Source organism: Uloborus diversus, chromosome 8 (assembly GCF_026930045.1).
Source record: "Uloborus diversus isolate 005 chromosome 8, Udiv.v.3.1, whole genome shotgun sequence".
Taxonomy (NCBI): domain Eukaryota; kingdom Metazoa; phylum Arthropoda; class Arachnida; order Araneae; family Uloboridae; genus Uloborus; species Uloborus diversus.
The window spans coordinates 13955459-13976787 of NC_072738.1; the positions used below are offsets into that span (position 1 = coordinate 13955459).

At 30.5% G+C, this 21329-nt stretch overlaps 1 protein-coding gene across 1 annotated transcript in view; it reads left to right on the plus strand.

The window, feature by feature from the left end:
- Nucleotides 1-275: 275 nt before the first annotated feature.
- Nucleotides 276-21329, plus strand: part of LOC129227937 (midasin-like) — a 260168-nt gene continuing 239114 nt past the window's right edge. Inside the window, exons 1-5 of the mRNA XM_054862559.1 lie at nt 276-322; nt 2387-2561; nt 4154-4363; nt 4766-4905; nt 14823-14932. Coding sequence (XP_054718534.1) covers nt 276-322; nt 2387-2561; nt 4154-4363; nt 4766-4905; nt 14823-14932 — 682 coding nt within the window. The remainder of the gene's footprint in view (nt 323-2386; nt 2562-4153; nt 4364-4765; nt 4906-14822; nt 14933-21329) is intronic.

Below are 21329 nucleotides of genomic sequence, written 5' to 3' on the forward strand. Positions count from 1 at the left end.
ATTTCTTTTGCATGAAATATATTTGTTTTTAAATGCAAAGTAATTAATAAATGGCTACAAATTTTTAAATATTTAAAAAAAATTTAAAAATCTGATTTAAATAAAAAAAAATCATGAACCATGATATTTTGTAACAAATGAGAGTAAAATTATGGTTGTTAAAACTTTTGAAACAATTTGAATTGAATTTTTATTGCTCTTTCCTTTTTCTTAGGTATGCTTACCATTGTCTTGCTCAAGTATTCAATGTATCTAGTGGTGCGTTGTCTAGCATCATGTCAAATGTGATAACTGAACCTGAATTCTTAAATTGTGCCAAAGAGTAAGTTGATGGAATTAGGTGTTTTTGTATCCTGTACGAATTCACCATGTTAGGAAAGAAATAACTGTGTAGGAAATACAGTAAAGTACCTTTGTAACACCGGCCTAGATAACTCAGTTCTCTATAAACTACCTAACTTTTTAGAAGTAAACAATAAGTTTTGCAGTTTAAAAAATGCTTCTGTTCTGCCTTACAAACATAAAAATTGTTAGGCCAACTGAATTTTGAAACCGTTTTTTATCTTTCTTTCTTAATTCAAAGCTTGTAACTGAAAACTAGTTTTTACAGTTAAAAAAAAAGTTTACTCTTGAAAATGCAGGTGTTATGTAAACCTAGCAGAAGTGCAGGATAATTCACTTACATTGGGTTGTGAAACATATATATTTGAATGACAATGTAAATATTATATTGTATAAGTAGTGCTTTAATGCTCCTTTGCAGTTAAAACTAATTTTAAAGTGCAAATATATCAATACATTCTGAAGATTAGTTTTGAAATTTGTGAAGTGTTCTATAAAATGCCAAAAACCCTGTATCACTCAAAAGCTCTGGTCCTAAGGTGTGCGTTATTACAGTCTTCTACTGTATTGAAAAGTTTATACTGGTTGGGAAAACTGTACAATAATAAACTGATCTGCCGAAGATGTGATTGACTAGTTCACTTACACGCAGGGACTGAAAGCTGGAAATTGTTTTGATGTTCTGGCTCCGCTCTTGGACTGTAAGCTATAGCTCCAACTCTAGATGTACTTCGGATTCGTCAATTTTACTACAGTATGTGACCCTAAATCCAGGACTCTCAGAATAGCAACCTTTTTTGGATTTCAGATCCTGGTTCCAACAATAGTGAAAATGATCATATTATGCAATGTTTGGCACGTTTTTGTAATTGTTACTGATGTCTGCACTAAATCTTTTTCTTTGAAAGTATATTTTGGTTTCCTATATGAAAAAAAGAATATTGGCAATGATTTTCATCTGCATATATAATCCACGTTGGTGTATTTTATTTTATGCATTGATCAATACAATAAATAAATCATACTTATATTGAAAAACAACTTTACACTTTTGCTCAATATAAAATGAAATTAAAATAATGAAATAAGAATTCAGATTAAATATACAAATCTTATTATTTGTGAAAATGACCCTATTCCTATTTGACAAAAATTATTTCTAAAAATAAGTAATCATTCAAAGCTAACTGAAATTGCTTGTTTTATTTTCCTCTTGTATTCACCGTGATTACCATGAAAACCTATTTTACAACAGAATAATTCCCTATTGTTGTTTGGCACATTTTATTCAACACTTATCTAACAACATAAAAAACATCAGTGAAAACCAATTCATTATTATTATCATTTCTGTATATTTTTGGAACATTATGTAACTTAAGCACTTAGGAATGGTAACTATTAATTATTAATCTTTAAATCCCTTAAAACTTTGAAGTTTCTTAAACTAAATGTACATAAATGAATTCATTTAAAATACAATCAAGCCCGCTTATTAGAATATTGATTAAAAGAATATCCCTCTTAATATATATAATGCATTTTCAATGTACCAAACTGTTGATCTCTGTTATTTTAATCCCGTTTAATGGAATTCGCGCTTATTAGAATAATTTTTTTTTTTAATTAGCTATTTATCGGGCTCAAGTTTAGATTTGAGTAATCAGCTGTACAGTATGGTTTAGTTAGTCAGAAACGGATACGTCTTTTAAAAATTATAAAAAATATATATTGTACATATAATTTTCTTATATTCTTATTCTATATACAATTTTCTTCCAATAATTTGATTTAGTTGATAGGAGCTCTAATTTAAGTTTGATGTGACTTTTTATTTCTAGTACTAAAAAGCAATATGAAGATTCATTGTCCAATGAAGTGTGTTCATTAAATTAGCTAAGATTTGATGTTGTGCTAAAATATTCTTAATTTTTCCATTTCTCAATCAAGTTTTTTAAATTTCTACATTCTCATTTTTTTTTATGTGATTTTAAAATCAAAATATGCTTCAGAAATAAAGAGTACTTTTATTTTTCTTCCCCAGGGGTTTTGACCTCAGTTCTCTGTGGAATTATTCACAGTACAGTCCATATCAAGAAATAGAAGAGCATAAGGAAAATTCCCTGAAATTTTCCGATCGGGATTTTTCCAAAGAGGTTGTTAATGTTTATGGAGCTTTATTACCTAAGAAAGAATCTACAGAAGGAACAGAATCAGAAGTAATTAATGATTTTGAATATGAATTCAGTCGCTTACATGTATTGTTGTTGATTGTATGAAGTCCAATTTGATTTAACAACTTGTTATTTGACTTTGTTATACAGCATTCTTGTGTTAATGTAAGCCAATATCATTTGCAAAATTTAGTCCTTTGCTGACTAAAGACATAGCTCATGAAGATTTTAATAAAAATGAATTTATTTTAATTTTACTTTGTTATATTATAATGACATACATATAAATATGGAAAATTAAAGATGCTTATTTTCAAAGTATGATATAGTTTATAAAGCTGTTTTGTTAATTAAATATATATATATATATATTATGCTAGTGCTTAAAATAATTATTAAAATGCAAAAACTAACATAGTTAAACAGTTTTAGTTTTTTTAAAAAATGATTTTCATGCAAAGTACCGCACTGCTCCGCAAAATTTTGAAATGCTCCTGAAAATCACCACTGATGCTCCTTAAATTGCTTCTACAAGGTTGGCAGCCCTGTATGCCGTGTAGTGCACAGGGGACATAGGGGTGTACACAGGGTTGCCACGCCACAGGGAAACCTGAACAAAGAGGAAAAATGCAGAGAATTCGAAAACCGGGTAAATCCAGGGAATTTTGAAAATTTCTTCAAAAACCTGGAAAGTACAAGGAGTTTTATTTATTTATTTTTAAATTGAAGTTGCAAAAATCAATGTCTACACATATAAACTACCAAAAAAATATTATAATAACAAAACTCATAGATAAAATATAATAAAAAATTGTAATTTTAAAAGTTTTTTTGTTTTGTTCAATATTAAAATGTCGATCAGAAAAGCAAACATTATTTATTTTTCATTTTACATGCATCTTTTTCAAATATCAGTGTTTGCTCATTTGTAAGACTGCTTAACCATACAGGGAAAACACGGAATTTTTTCCCCAGAATTGAGTGACAACCCTGAAAGAGGTTTGAGTGTATGCTTATATATGAGGTTAAATAAGTAAATAACTTGCACATCTCAATCAAAAAATTATAGATTTATCAATAGTTCTTTAAAACTCGCTTGCAATTTGTTAAGGTAAAGTTTTTTAACGGCTTTTTTAGTCTTTCGGAATATGTTTTGGAGTTTTATGTATGGGGAGAGGGGGGAGGGGGTGATCCTACAGGTTCTTCCTCTGAAATGGTTTTTTGCACCCTTAATCTCTTTTTTTTTAAAATTATTTTATCATGTCTTGTGCATGTTTCTGTGTGTGAGATGCATAGTTGCTCCAAATTGATGCAAAACTTAAGTTTTTACTGTTGTTATCTGCTCCAAATTTACTGCTCCTGGATGCTCCAAATTCACCGTTTTACTGCTCCTACTACTCCAAATCCGCCATTTTCTTGCTCCAAAAGCGAGTTTCCGTCAACATGTATGTATTCATATGTCTTATGTCGCACAGTGTTGTCGGCTCTTTATTCTTTTATTGTAATAAATCAGTTATTGTTATGGAACAACAAAGGTCATTGTATTTTAATGACAAAAAATATAATAAAAGAATATTTTCTTGTTTGGTTTTCAAACTAAGTTTTTTTTTATTTGAATCTTTATATTACATTTGAAGGTATCAGCAACGAAGTTGATTTGTGTGACACCAGTCAAAGAAGCATTGTACAAAATGGCCCTAGCTGTTGCGGCAGGGAAACCTGTTCTGTTGCAAGGACCAGTGGGAAGTGGGAAAACAAGTCTAGTGGAACACCTTGCCGCACTAACAGGAAGAAAACCATTTGAGGATTTGTTAAAAGTTCAACTTGGGGATCACATGGACAGCAAGGTAATTATTAGATAGTGCACATACAATTTTGCTTCTTTCTACTTACTTTCCTTTGTTAACTTAATCTCTTGTTTTCTTTACATTTTTAAAAAAATGTTTGTCATTAATCTCAAATAAATAAATAAAAAGTTTTTCTAATAAATAAAAAAAATTATTTCTTCCCAATTACCAGTTTTATTATGCTTGGTGCTTTAGGAGTTAAAACATAGAGGAGAAAAAAAAAATTATCGTCTCTGTTTCTGACTTTAACCAGTAAGTTTTCAAACAATGTCAATATTGTGTAAATAAATTAATTTTTTGCTGTGAAAGTTTTGCAGACTTAATCATAAAGTGGGTTCTGAATTGAATTCTCAATGCTGTAAACTAGAATGTTGCTGACGTGCAATTATTTCTCTGTCACAGATGTTGTTGGGTACATACTGCTGTACTGAAATTCCTGGTGAATTCGTCTGGAAACCAGGCGTCTTAGTTGAAGCAATGACGCAAGGTCACTGGCTGCTGATGGAGGACATCGACAGTGCCCCTATGGATGTGGTGTCTCAGTTGGTACCTATTCTTGAGTCTAGATCTGTGCTTCTGCCAGGGCATTCAAATCCAATTAAGGCTGTCTCTGGATTCCAGTTGTTTGCCACACAAAGGTAATTTTTCTTGGTTTGTTCCTCAAAGTTGGTGATCTTTAGTTTTATTTTGTTAATTAAAGAACAGTAAACTTCTGATTATCTTTAATCTTTTTGCGCAAATAGATTCTTATCTATTTGTAGACATTCCTATTTCTTCCTTCCCTCTCCCTTCTCATGACATCAAACTTTGCAAAATCACAGAATCCTGTTGAAACCTGATTTTTGTATCTGCACTTCTTACTCACATAACCAGTGACTGGACCAGCCTGTTAAAAAAACAAACAAACTTTCCCTTTTACTTTTTTTTTAGCATGATCTAACATGAGCTGTTTTAATTAATCATTGCTTGCTTATACGAGTAATCCGTTTGCAGTAATAAATTATTCTTTTTTGGATTTTACCTAGGCTAGCTATAGTTTAATTGTATGTGGGGGAGTGTAATAGATTTTTTTATGTATTGTATACACTAGTATTTTTTTTTTAAATCTATTTTGCGGATTTTCCGCCTAAATCTCTTGCCTACAAGTTACTGTGCTACCCACTGCTAAAAGTTTGCAGTCTTTTGATGACTTTCTGTCTTTTAAAAAAAATAATTTATTATTTTTTAAAAGCATTATTATAGGATCATATTCAAGAGAAAACCACTGCTCAATACCTAATGATTGAAAATAAATTATTCTTAAATAAAATGAGATATAACTTACATACAAAGTGCATCTTTTACCTGCATGTTGTGTTATGAATTAATACTTTCTAAAGTTTGCAGCACTGCATTACATGCGTCTGTTGATTGTAAGTAGTTGAACTTCTTATAGTTAAATTTTCAACGCTAAATTCTATTGACTTTGATTTTTTTTTGTGATTTTTCTCTTGTATATAATAGTTCCCCCCCCCCTTTTTTTGTTACGAAGTGTTAATGCAAAATGTTTTGTTATTTCTGATAAGTTGTGCTTCCAATGTCAATCTCTTGGAACTTAACTTTTAAGAAATAACTGCAGTGGAACCCACATTTTATGCTGCCCGTTTCATGCAACATCTGTTTTTCAATGTCATTTTTCCATTGGTCTGTGAAATTTCACTAATGATAATATAATATTCTGTATTTTATGCTACTATTTTCTGAAAAGTCCGCTTTATTTCTTGACACAAATCAAAATTATTTTTATCTACAGTCCCCACACATGCTTTTTTTTTTTTTTCAAGATAAATCTACTTTATTGCAATTTCAAACATACGAGCTGTGGCATGCTCTTTGTTTTGCTTTTCTGTGCACTGTCATTTAAATGATAGAGGAAACCCTTGTCATTCAGAATTTTCTCCAATTAAGGACAAGAGTTGTTGGCGTTATGTGCCAGGTTGGCATGATTTAAATCTTGATTTACATCATTGGATTTAAATCATTTTTTAGTTAGGACTTAATTTTTAAAAAATTAGAAAATTAGAATTGCTTATTGCTAGATAAAATTCAAAAAGAGGACTGTTCCCTTGGCGAATGCATGTGTCCATGAAACATTTTAGGTAAAAATTTAGAAGAGTGTTGGATAAGAATAAACACTTTTGTCACAAAAGTAAGTAATACCACAAAAGATACGAACAAGCAATTCATGCAAGCATGCCGTTGTGCAGGAGTTTTATTAAGCCCCTCTGTTTTAAATAAAAAAGAAATTTCAATTTGTGTGGATGAAAATATTCAAGGTTTGGAATTTATTAAAAAAATATGTCCAAGCCTTATCATGTAGCCAATTTCCAAACAAGAAGTGGCCTATTTAAAAAATTAGCATTGATTAATAAAAATAACAGATACAATGACCAATTATGACTGGTAGGGCTCCTTTTATGCAGTGGTAGGTAGAGCATCACAGAACCAGAAATCCAGTTTATACAGCAAATAAAAGCAGCCGTAGCTTCATTTGCTGGAATAGAAAGACAGTTTTCATCTTTTGGTTTTGTTCATTCTAGCCTTCATAACAATTTAGGAGTGGACAAAGCATCAAAACCAATGTTTTTATACAAACAATTAAATCTTCAGATTTCATTTTCTTAAAAAATGTTGTATGAATTGTGATTTTTTTTCCTTTTTATAAAAAGTTTACATTAAATGCACAATTTTGTTCTTTAAAATTTCCTTTTATTTAGTTCGAATTATCCAATAACAAAAAAGAAAAAACAAAATGGAATGCCTTTAGGTTAAAATATAGAAATAAATATTAAAATTTAAATAGAATATTTTGTGTAGATTCTATTTGAGTTAAGAATATATGATATATTTAAAAAGTTTATTTCTTATAGCAAACTGTTCTACACGTTTTCCAAAAAACATGTAAATATAATTTTAAAAAAAATCAAATAAATTTGATTTAAATAAAAAATAGTTTTTTTTTAATTTAAAAAAAAATCATAGTTTTTTTTTTCAACCCTGGTTTTATGTTGTATATGAAATTAAATCAAAAAACATATAAAGATTACACATTTCTTCCATTAGTTCATTGGATAAGTGTCAATCGTTAAACATAATGCTAAGATTTTTGACTTTGCCCCCAATTTTGCGTTTTTCTCAAATGGTGCGTCTGTCGCTACAGTCACTAGTTCAGCGAAAAACATGAAATTGGGGTTTCCACTGTGTAGTTATTTATTAAGATAAGAATTTTCATTCTATTTTGCTTGAATGGTTTGCATTTTAAATGATATGTTTTATATTGATACAGGTTGCTCACCGGACTGCATGGCTCATACTTAGAATTCAAAAACAGTTTTTCTTTGATTGAGAAAAAGTGGCGGAAAATAAAAATTGATGCATTATCTGCAGACAGTTTAACAAAAGTAAGTACTATCTTTTTTTGAAACTTTGCATTGTCTTCTTTTTTTCATCTTTGAAGACCAGGAATTTACTGTCCGCCTCAAATTTTTAGGTAATACATACAAAATGGCCAAGTTTAGAACCAGTTGTCAGTAGAATTCTGGAGATATACAGTTTATTTTCCCCAGATTTTGCAAATATTGTTGATGTTGAATCTGAGTCTTTGAACTTATTAACTAATCTCCACAAGCTTGGAAGAAGTATATCAACTAGGTAAGATATCCTTTGCTTGCATCTATTTTTTTTCTTGCAATAATATATATTTTTGTGCATTAAATGGCGAGAAAGATGTGTATGATTTTTTTAAGTTGTTTAGGAAACTTTCTTTAAAACTATTTCTCTTTTTTTTTTTTTTTTTTTAAATTTTAGGTATAAGGAGTGAAGTTTCACATCATAAAAAAATTATTTTATAATTTATCTGAAGTTAGTTAGCATTACTTATATTATTGCTTTTCCAAAATTTGGATACAGTTGCAGGCATACCAACTTTTTTTGCTGTTATGGTAATCTTCAGACCAACTAGATTTTTCTCACATGTATCGAATTCTTATTATTTTTTGGATTTATTGTAAAATTTACACATTTTAGCTGTTTTTTTTTTTTTTGCTTTAGATTAGATTTTTTATACATTTCGAAATTTAACAGCATTTACTAATGTGAAACTGGTTTGCTTTTGTTTGCAATGATTCTATTGCTTGGGCATCACTAATTTTGGGTTTAACATTATTTGCATTGCTTCTTATATTATAGTTTGTAGTAGCTGATCTACAGGCTCATCATTTTGTCCTGCTCTTCTTAAAATTTCAATCCAGTTGCATCCGAGTTTAAGCCACTCTTAAAAATTAATATTTAATTTTTTCAAGTATACTCTTCATTCTTTTGAAGAGTAATGTATGATTGAATACAGAAATCAGGGCATTCTAATGCTCCGATAAAATAATGCAAATGTCAAGAATTAGTAGAAGTTGCTAAAATTCAGTATTTATGTATAGTAAACTCCTAATTATCAACGCTCGGATTATCCACTGGTCTTTTCATATATATTTTTTTAAACTTATGATTGTGTTATTTTTTGCTTTTAGATTTTACATATATTTTTTATATTTAATGTTAGTAGATGCAATGTAGCTGTTTTTAGTTATAATTTAAATGCTTGTGAGAGTTATTAATACTTTTTAGCTATTATATACAATAAGTATCGTTTTTTACCTATTTGGATTATCCGCAGTTACCCTGCCACCCTATTTTGTGGATACTCTTAAGTTTACTGTAGTTGGAACAAACCTAACCTGGCAGTATTGTGAAAGCAAAGCAGATTCTAATTGCAGCGTTAAGAGGGTACCAAGTTATGTTTGCCCGAACTATAGAATATTTTTATTTTTCAACTAGCTGTACCCGATGCGCGTTGCTACGCCAACAAAAAAATACATCATTATACTGATTTTCATGAGAATCGGTTGAACGGGGCAGAAGTTGCTACTCTGCAGTGCCACCTGGTGGCGAGTGGCTTCAATGAGCATATTATGCACCTTCTCTGTGGAAAAATACATATATATAGCAATTTTCATAATAATCGGTCAAGGTATCAAGTGAAGCCGTGACTATACTCAAATTTTGTACTCATGCAGTTTGCAAGATCAATCAATCGCTAAAAATATCAAATAGAAAAAGTTTTAAATCCCCCCGTTGCATGAAAAGCCATAAAACAATAAAGAAAGAATTTATTTGTTCAAACTCAAGAAAAATGGCAACAGCTAACTTCTTATCAATGAGATCTTTCACTCGAATTAATTTCTGCAGCCGATAATTTTATTCGTATTTATCGAATGGATTGTGACTTAAATTGGAGTAAAAAAGGAACTATCGATCGGATTTTTTTCGAACTGGTCTATAAACATTCCCAGTACCAAAAATAACAAACAGTGAAAGTTTCAGCCAAATCTGCCGGGTAGTTTTTGAGTTCATGGATGACATACAGACAAACATTCATTTATATATATATAGATGTCTAATTTTGCTTTGAAAAAAATAATAATAAAAATTAATTTTTATCTCCTGATTTTTCAGCGTGTTACATTGGAAAATTCGCAACTACATGTGAGGAAGCATTTGTTAAAATACAAAAACGCTTCACCAATTAAAAAATGACTTTTTTGCATTGCATACATAATTAAATGCTTATCTTATGCATTTTATCAGTGATTTATTCTTTTTCATATATCCTGTTTGTGTGTTTTGATTTCGTTTTTTCTCTCTAATTTCCTTTAAGGGACCTTTTCAAGTTTTGTGGAAGAGTTGCTCCAACATTTGCTATTTCATCTGGGGAATCTCAAAGTTCCCTTTTCCAGAGTGCATTAGAATGTTTTTGTGACAGCATTCCTTGTCCAGAAGTCAGATCGCGAGTTGCTGAAGCAATTGGTGTGAAATTCAGCATTCCTAAATCCAGAGTATGTCCTACAGTCTTCTTCCCTGTTTTGACTTTATTATATTCTTTGGCTGCCTGTTTAAAAATTCTCACTTGATTTATGTGAAATTAGTTGTTGTTTTAGTATGAGGTTTAGCATTTTTTGAGGTAAGAACTGATTACTTACATTTGCTGATTTAGAAGGACTTTGATTCAACTATATATTACCAATGCATTGGTTGAAAAATACCCTTACTCGTGGAAAAATACCATGGTACAAATCAATGCTGAAATGCAAGAAAGATTTTCTTTAACTAAACTTGGGCAGAAAATTTTCTTGTTTAAGGATTCTGCCGTGCTTAGCACAAAAGTCGTATGCAGCTGAGTTTAAATTGAGAAAAATTGCCATTTAAAGTTTTTCGCCTCCATGTATGTGATTCAGATTGAACTTTTTCAGAATATTTTTAAAAATATTTCCCATTGACAAATGAGTGTAAAACATTGTATTTGAGTGAAATTTGTGACAAAGAACTTCCTAGTAACTGTAACTCAATTTTGATAAAAAGTGCAGATTCTACTTTTGTGTTTAGCATGGTAGTATTATTGTATAGTTATCAAATTCATATTTTTTTCGTAAAGTGTTGAAATTAGCAGGATACACTAATAGTGTATTCCTGATCATAGTCTATGATGAGGGCCGTCTTAAATATGTGATGGGCCTCATGTGATTGCCTTATTATAATAATTTCCTTCCAAAGTTGAGGCTTTTTGTGGTAGCATCGAACTCCCGGATTTTGCCTAACAAGGCCCATCCATAAAGAGGACAAACTGACTAGGATAGCTATGTCTTTATGCATAGGTAGCAGTTGTCCTAATTTCCCTTAAAATTCTAATTTTTTGAGAATTGTTCTAATATTCCTAAAATTTTGAACTTTGTCCTAAAAATCCTAAAATTTTCATTATGTTACACCATATTTTTGCAGAAAACGAGATAGTTCATTATAAATCCATCAAAACCCTTTTTTATCATGGTGAAGTCATTTGTCTCATGCTATGATTCCATCCATTCCAGTGAATTTATCATTCAAATCTGAGCATGTGAAAATGTTTATGAAGTTTACATGCAAATTGTACCTGTAATTGTTTTTATAATCAGTGATATAAATAGTGAAAATAGAAAATGCTTTGCTGTGCTCTGAGTATTCCCCTCAAAGTTAATCAGGAGAGGGAGGGGGCAACAGATGCTTTTCCCCATTTAATAACCTCCTGCTTGAAACATTTTTAGTTTTTTAATTTTTATTGAAGTAACCATTATATTTCTTATTTTCTTTTTTTTCTTTTTTTAGATTTATTTTTACAACATATCAAACCAATAATTTTTTTGGTAAATGGACAAATTAAGGGATTTATCTGATTTTAATTGGATTTTTATTGGAATAGAAAGGGGGGGGGGAGGGTACTGTTGCTAGTGAATGTTAGTCTTAATGTACCCCCAAACATTTCTGTTTAACAAAGCAAAAACTTTAATATTCATGTATGACGGATTTCTTTTGAAAGGAGGTAAAAGGAAACTTTTCAATGTGTAACACATAAGTTTTATTATAAAAAATACCCCAGAGAATTGCTTCAAAATATTCTTTCTGGAAAAAAACCCTACATAGCTTATATCTTTTACTGGAGTTGGAGAGAAGGGAGTGCAGTCTGTAACGAAGGTAACAAAAATGAGACAAATTGTTGATATTAACATTCATACTGCCATGCTAAGCACAAAGGTCTTATCTGCAGCTGAGCTCAGAAGGAGAGATGAAAGTTTTGTGCCTCAAAGTATTTGATTCAGATGTAACTTATTCAGGATTTTAAAAAAATATATTTCACATTGGCAAGTAACCGTAACACGTTGTATGTAGGTGAAATACATGATAAAGAACAACCTGGTGGTCATAACTCAATTTTGAAAAAAAGTGCATATACGACTTTTGTGCGTAGCACAGCAGTTTAGTCCTAAACAGATTCGAAAATTTCATAAAAATTGTGTCCTGATCTTTGTGATTCTCCACTCCCACCCTTGCTTGATGTCTTAAGAACAAAAACTGATTTCTAGTTATATATTGTTTAATTTGTTATTTTAACTTTTATGAGTGTTTTTTTTTAATTTTCTCTTTCTTTTGACACATTTGTTATTGTTATTATTTTTTTATTTTAGGTCAGCTTTTACTGTCACCAAAATCTGCCTGCAATTAAATCAACTAAAGAAGCTGTTCAAGTTGGTAGATCTTTATTGCGAAAACGACCCAAAAAAGTAGATTTCAAAGCGTATGTGTAATTTTGGTTATACTTATAAGAAATGTATAAAATATTTCAGATTAAATCTACATAATCTGTTTATAAATAATTGCTGTAAAAGCCCTTATTTTCTCAAGGAGTAATGTTTTGCAAAAACTGAGATATTTATTTCTCAAGCTGAAAATGTCACAAATTTCACATGAATACAATTGAAAGTTGAGAAATCGGCAAAGGAGAAATATTTCACAAAGCTTTTTTGTGTTTATGACAAGTTTGAAAAATTTAAAAATTAAAAGTTTTGCAAAAATATGTCCTTTTATAGCATTTGTTTCTGAAATCAAAGGTCCAAGGAGTTATTCATTAGTGCAGCAAATGTACTTTATCTCAGACAATGAAACATATCAAAATATCTATCTTTTGTTGAATATTAGTGCCATGTATATTATAGTTTAATTATTCAACTTTTCACACCTATTTTTAGTTAAAAAGATGTGAAATTTTTGATGTTAATAGATTCTGAAAGTGTCCTGTTAGGGGGTACACCTTAGGACAAAATAGAGTTCACTAAATATTTTTGAAAATGTATCTAATATGTAAGATCATCTCTATACTAGATGTAAAATTGAACACTAGTTAATAATACAGGAAAATGTTGAAACTTTTACATAAATTTTAACAATGATTAATATTAAAATTTAAAAAAATGTTCTCCAAGATGAGCTTCTCTTCCCTCTAAAATGTCAGGAATATATATTATACATATATTAATTATACAGATGTGTTTCTAACTTTTTAAAGAGCTCATTTTTTCATAAATATTTCTTGTAAAAATATAGTGTAATTCATTATGAGAAACAATCATTTCTTTTAATATTTTAAAAAGATTCTTTTGAATGCAGTTATAAATAGTGTTATAATCTGAAATAATGTAAATACGATAGTTTTCAATATTTAATTACTGTCTTTAATGTACTGAAAGTCCTGCTAGGAATTAAATGTCATGCTTGTTAATAAATTTTAAAGGGCATGTAACTTATGGGATGGTCTTGGGATTTCTTTACACCAAAGAAGTATGAGTCTTGAAATCAAAAAAATGTATGTTGGAAAAGCTTCTTATTAAATTGTAAAAAATAGTATATAATTTTTTCCCTTTATTTGCCATATTATGGCAAATGAAGGGTTAGAGCAAGTTAAAAGATACGGGGAATAAAAATTATCACCTTATGCTTATAATTATGACAATTAAATGAAATGGTACTTTCAAGTACTGTTGGTACACAAAAGTCGGAAAAATATCAGGACATTAAAAGAAATTGAAAAAGCTTGGTATGAAAATTGAGGTGGGTATAGGAATTATTTCAGTATAACCTCAATTCTCAAGATGGTACAGAAATTAATTCAAACGCATGTAATGAGCTCATACAGTATCATTTCTGAAGAGAGATTAGAAGTTAAAAGATGTTACCTTATAACAAATATGACTTAAGTGCCATCTAGTATGGATAAAATAAACTATATGGGCTTAGTATGTATAAGTATCAGTGACATTCCAACCTCATAATGTACGGTTGGATCTCTGTTTAACGATGTTCTATTTAACGACTTTTACTATTTAAAGTCTATTTTTCACGATCCCGGATGCTCTACTGTAGTTTTAGAAGCATTCTATTTAAGGACGATTTTTTGTGGTCCCTTGAAAGTCATTAGATAGCCAACTGTATTTTATTTAATTAAAATCTGATGGTATATTGAACCATCTTTACTTTAAAAGTAACTTCTGTAAATAAAGGGTTAGTGTTCTTTAAACTTTCTTTCTAACTTAGTGGAAACTTTCATAAGCTGCTAATTTCTTTGATTTTGGCTTTTGAGAGTGCTAGGAATGCTTAATTTTCTGATCCAAAAATGTGCTTAGATTTTACATGTGAGGCAGTGAGAAGCAAAGGGATGTAAGTGACAAAATTCAAAATTTGGAAATAACCAGTACAAATAGTAGGGGAGTCTCTCCTCTATCTTGCGGCAAGAGATAGTACTATTAGCTCAGGTAGGTGCTGCTGTACAGCATGATTTCAAGAAAAAAAATCAATGAAAGCCTACCTAGGACATTATCTTTAAACGCGTTTTACTCAAGACTTGAAAATGTCCACTTGCATCCCTTTGCTACTACTCACTGCCTCATATGGTATATGTGTAAATGTATATATTGTTTGTGTATTTTTTTTAAAAATTATTGTTTGAAGTTTCCTATATGTTTATAATTCAAAACGTTCTGGTTATACTTTAATTTTGTTCCTTTAGCTATGAAACAAGATCCGTTTTTGCCCATACCCAACAAGCATCGCTACTTCTTGAAAAAGTTGCTGTTGCTATTTCTAATCAGGAGCCTGTGTTATTGGTTGGAGAGACAGGCACAGGCAAAACATCTATTGTACAGTACTTGGCAGAGTTAACTAGTAAGAAGTTCTTTTAAAAAATATTTCATGTGACAGTATAACACCCAGTTGTATCAAACTGAGTACTCCTCCCTAGGCTTTTGTTTCAAGGATAGCCCGTGCTGCTTGCCTTTTTCCAGATTCCTCAGTTTTGCTCCTCTTTAAAACCAGTTCACCTTGCTTTTTTTTTTTTTTAATCATACGAAGATATTGCTTTTTTTCTTGAATATAAAAGGGGCATCCACCATAACCTACTAGAACTCAATATCAAGGTACTTAGAAGAAAGTCCAAAATTTTTTGAGAGTCACCATCCAAAAAAATTAAAAGTATTTAATCTTACATTATTATAGCCTCATTATTCATATTTGGAATTAGTAGTTATTAAAGTAGTTGTGCAACTTTGATTGTTTTTTATCAATAGTTCTTAAGAGAAATGTAGTGTGTATTCAAGCACATTCTTTATTGTTCTTGGAGATAAAAAATACATTTATTAAAGTTTCTTTCTTTTTTTGTTTTTTCAGTAAGTTACTGGTTGGTTGGTAACTTACTGAAATTACCATGCCTTGCCTTCAATCTTCGAGTTGAACTGAACCATTGGTTCGGTCACTCCTCTGGTCAGTGCAAATTTTATATTAGCTACCAGTTTGTTTGGCACTCTTGGCTTCCTTAAGAGGTTTTCCACCTCCAGCTCAGTCACATCCTATGCCGGGCTGATGAGTGCTAATAAGAACGAAACTACAGTCCTCGACTGGAATGACTGAGCTGGTGGTGCATTTCATGTGTTTATTAATGTTATTTTTCTCTGAAAATTTTCAAGATATTTGAGACTGCTGAACAATGCAAGTTGTGACTGGTTAACACCCATTAGGAACAAAATACTGTAAACTTCCGATTATCCATTGGTAGATTGGCTGTGGTGTTTACCTGTAATAGTACACACTTTCAAAAAGAAAAGAACAATGAATTATATAGAGTGTAGAAAAATGTATCTGTTTTCACTTAACAAGTGCAAAATTTGTCGTCTGACATTCCCATTTCACTTCATTTATATCTACAAGCTGACTCCTTAAGCACATAAACGAGTAACAGGACCACTTTTATTCAAAAATATTCTCTCATACACGCTTTTGAGGTATCCAAACTTGTTCTGTGTTATTTAATCTGTGTGTATGATTTGCTCGTGAATGAGTCATCCATTTGCAGTCAAGAGCTAAAACAAAAGAAAGTTGTGTTATCTGTCCAAGATAAGCTGGAATTGCAAATGGATCTTGGGAGAATAAAGGGAATAATTTAAATGTATGAGTCTATTTTTATTCTTTTAGCTTTTGCATATGCTGTAATTGTTTTTGACTGTAGTTGAAGTGTATTTCAAAGTGTTTTTGATCCTTTAGCACATCTAGAAGGAGGGTAACTGCCCTACCCCCTCCTTCAACAAAAGAATGTATTTAAAACAAAATAAAATAAAAAGTTGCTGGATGGTTGCTTCAATTTGTAAGCTTATTGATCAGTTTAGCTCTTGTAACTTTGCTCCAGGTTTTCAAAGTGTATGTTTTTTCTTTGAGAGCTCATTGAAAAGGGAAAGTTAATTGTATTTAGTTGTGTTATTGTCTTAACACCACTATAAGGGTAACACAGCACCAAAAACACTTCCTTTTTCTAAACTCCCCTCAAAAATTTTTTCTTCCTTTCACTAAAATGTATGTGTCACAAAAAGCTCTGCCCCCTTCCCTTACACCAAAAGTTTAAATTTAAAAACGGGCTTCTCGCAAACCTGTCACTTCAAATTTTCCAAATGTTTGTTTGGGGGGGGGGGGGGAAGCATACTCAATACATTAGGTAGGAAAAAGCTACAAAATACATATTCATGCATAATTATATTGTTTACTGAATTCTGGGGGCGGGAGGGGGGCAGTCAATTGACCCTACTGAACACCCAAATGAACTGGATACTTGTACTGATCTACTTTACCTACTGTTTACAGCAGTATTTTTTTTAACCTATTTTTCGGATTATCTGCAAAATTCGCTTATCTGCAGTTGTCATACCTCCCTCATTTGCGAATAACCGGGAGTTTACTGTAGTGGCATAGGCAGTTGAGCACAAGGCAGTGATATAGGCTGAGTTTTATTCCCAACTAATGCCTGGATGTTACCTCGGTAGCCTTTTCTTCCTGTCATGTCCTAATAGTTTGAAATCCACTTTATATTATTGGTCCCCATGTTGTCCTCAACAGGAAATCCTGCCAGTTATGCAGTCATAGAAATGTGTTTAATAGCATTTATTTGAGAGAGCACGGTCTAATGCAGCAATTATCTATGACCCATACATGGCATGTAACTGATCTGTGAGAAAAATTACTCTCAAAGTTCACATATTGCTCCATCAAGTGGTCTGGTGAAGGTGATCAACAATTTATGATTGCTTGGTGCTCAGCATTTTTTGCTAACTTTCGTGGTTTTTCTGAGTACAGTCGACTCCCGCTACTACGCAATCCGACTTACGCGAAATGGCTATAACTCAAATTTTTCACGAGTAACGAATTTTAGAGGCGAATTTTTCGCCCACAACATGAATTTTTTTATAAGGAAGTATCAGCTTCGTTATTGGCTACTAAATATTGATTTCGTGAATATTATTACGTCCCATTGAGCATCAGACAGCCAATTTATTTTTTTTGGCCAATTTTTTTTATAAGGAAGTATCAGCTTCGTTATTGGCTACTAAATATTGATTTCGTGAATATTATTACGTCCCATTGAGCATCACTGACAGCCAAAGTTCCCACACCAAACTAGTCTAGTGCATCAAATAACTATGATGGCACCTTAGTGTCACATTCATCTAAAGTTTGAAAATGTGAAGAAAAAGAAAGTTTCTGATAAAATTTAAAAAGGCTGAGATTCTCGATATGCTTGAACAATTACAAAACGTCGGAGGTAGCGCGACAATAAGTATGTGTGAATCGTCCAAATGTACAATTAAAAGTCAAAACAAAAAAGATGTCCGTAAAAGTTTAGAACTTAGTTCCAATATTGAAGCTTGCAGAGCGGTCTAGCAAAGTAAAAATTATGAGAATGGAAGCTACGCTAGCTCTTGCATTGTGGATTAATAAAAAGATCAGGTAGAGGAGATGTAGCCACAAATTGAAACGTTTTAAATAAAAGGTGAAGCGTATTTAAAAATGTATTAGATAAGAATAATGATCTGATCTTGGAGCATAAATCATCACTAGTATCCTCATTTTTTAACTCGTAAATATTGCTACTGTAGCTACTATACAGAACCATTTTGTGCATCATTTTAATTTTACTGCATGCAGTGCGTACTGTGTTGTTTTATTTTATATCTTTTATTCCCATTGGTCATTCATTTTGTGCATCTTAAGTATTTCATGCTAAATAACAGTTTTTCATTTTTTAAATACAGTAAAAGTTCAGTTCTTTATGGAAGAAACTGTAATAGTGAGCAGTTTGAGGGGTGTTTATTATAAGTGCCTAAAAGTATTTGGTATGCTTTAAAAAATTTGTATGCATATATTTTTCCACAACGCAAAATTTCAACTTTCTCAAGGAGTCTTGGAACGCATCCCTCGCGTAAGTTGGGACTCGACTGCATTGAAAACAGGGTTTGCCGATATATATCAGTCAATATATATCATGATATATATCACAATATATATCCGATATTTATTAGGAAAATATCGTGATATTTTGATATTTTCGATATTTACTTTTTCAATTACGGTATTTTCAATACAAATTTTTTTTAGTCATAGTAACATTGTTCATTTATTATTAAAAATAACTAAAAAGTTATGTACTATATTTTTGTGATGTATTAATACATCAATAATATAAAAAAGTAATACAATATTCCTTTTTTACTCGTATTTTATATTCATAAAATTATTAGTAATGCAACAATTTGAATTCGTAATAAAAGTGCCTAATTAAATACTAAACATTGCTCAGAAAAAAGTAAATGTCTTATGACTGTGCACCGACGAATGAATATTATTTATTTCTGATGAATCATAAAACTGTAAAAGTACATAACAGAAGAAAAATGAGTAAAACATCTAATGCTAACTCCATTAAAATTGATAGATATAAATAATGAAAGAAACCCTATTTTTAAGTCTACATATTGCAATTATAACATAAGAAAAAATATTTATTTGATAATGCATTTACTATTTTGAAGACTTTTGTAGTGCTAATTGAAAATATTGGATATTTTCGAACTCTGATTGAAAAACTATTTCTTTACATATTACCATTTGTTTTTTTAGGACAAAAATTGACCGTGATCAACATGAGCCAGCAAAGCGACTCTGTTGATTTACTTGGCGGGTAAGTTATTTTTCGATGAAAGTGGGTTTACTTTTTTTTTAATTATTTGGAGTAAAAAAGTGAATACAAAATGAGCTAATGTAAATTATTTGATTATTATTTAATTTTTGAATATTATATTTTTAATGTATATATATATATATATATATATATATATACTATATATATATATATATATATATATATTACATTATAGTTGAGGCAAATCTAACTTCACAGCATTGTGAAGACTACGCAGATCATAATACTAGCATTGCAATGCTGGTAGGTTAGGTTTGGCCTAAACTAAGTGGCATTAAAATCTTGTAACCTCAAGTTTTGTGTAGGTCATGAATGACTCCTTCACATGGTTTTCCTCTATGGTCGCATTTTTCTCAAAATGTGAAAATACCATTCAAATTGCAAAAATGGAACAAGGGATTTTTGCTTTTTTTGTTCTAATGTAATAAGAAAAAGAAGAAGGGGAAATGCCCAATCCAAGAGAGGAAGCAAGCATGGGGATATTGAGCCTTGTGGTATTACTAAGAACAATTCTGAATTTTTCATTTCAAATTTTAAAAAAATATTTCCAATTGTGGTTTTATTTCTTCAAAAATGTCAAGGCTGATTTTTAGCATTTTGTTCGACTTTTCCCCAATTTTAGCTTTTTTCCTAAATAATTTTTAAACTCATCTTAAACCCTGCTCCTTCCCCTCCAATGAAAGTACGTGTGTGTAGTAAGTTGAAACTCTTGGCCGAAATTAAACTACCTAATACAGGGTGGCGACAGATCAGGGACATCAGGGAAAAGTCAGGGAAATTTATTAATCAGGGAAAAGTCAGGGAAATATCAGGGAATTTCGAAAAAATAACAAAAAATTAGGGAAATTTGATTTTATGAAGATTTTTTTTTTTGCTTTACAAAATTAAGTATCTTCCCTACGCATTTTCGGCCAATTATCTGTTCAAAAAAAAGTTAAATTAATGAGGTGCGATTATACACTGCCGCATATTTGTGCATCTTTTTTCCTCAACGTCAAAGTATTGAATCTTACTTATTAACCACAGGATGAACTTCCTAAGATTGTTTTTGTGTCTGTTAGGTGGTTTATTTTGCCTAGCTTGAAATTTTTTTTCACGCTTTCAATACGAGGTAAAATAAACAACCATACAGGCAAAGAGGAAGCCTTCATTAATGCCTTAGCTCCTTTGCCTTTATTCCACTGTCTCAAAGTACTGTAATCACGATTTCAAGAAGAAATCTTTGGTTTTTGAATTAATGCTGGTAAAAGCTTAAAAGTTTTTACTTCTTCGTTTTTTAAATTTAATTGCTAAAATTGAACTTTCAATCAAAAAAACTTCGTTTTTTTACCGTTATACTATTTGCTGTTGCCGCAGATTATAAGGGTTTTTATATATTTTGAAATCAACTATTTTTTTTTTTTTTTTGCATTTTAAAGTTTGATATAGAAGCAATCTAAGATTTTTTCGTTACATACTTAAATCATTTGGAATAGAGTTAACTTTTGTACTTAAGTAAATATATTTTTTATCGTTAAAATGCTGTATTCATTCATTAAAACCTTTGTTCTTGATTAGAGAAAAGCTCCCTATGAATGGATGTCAAAAGGTTTCATCTGTTTTGCATGAATATGTCAATTAGTTATATAAGAATAACTACATTACTTCTATTCTTTCATTATTACTTGTTATTCTTGCAACAATTATTATACTGTTTGATAAGTTGGTTCAAAATAATTTCAATTACTTTTCAGTTCTACCATAAATACACATATGTTTTTAAGAGTGATGTTAATAGTGTCTTTAAATTCTTATGCTAAGTGGTTTCTGGAAGTAAAGTATCTTTCCATGTAGAAAAATTTAATATACTGTTTTGTAGTTTTTTTCCAAAAAAAAAAAAAAAAAAAGACTTTTTTTTTTGCCATTTTATTATAAAAGTAGCATCTTTTTAAAATATATCTTTAGTTCATCAACTTTAACACAACTTAAAACGTTTAAAATACTACATTTTATACAAAC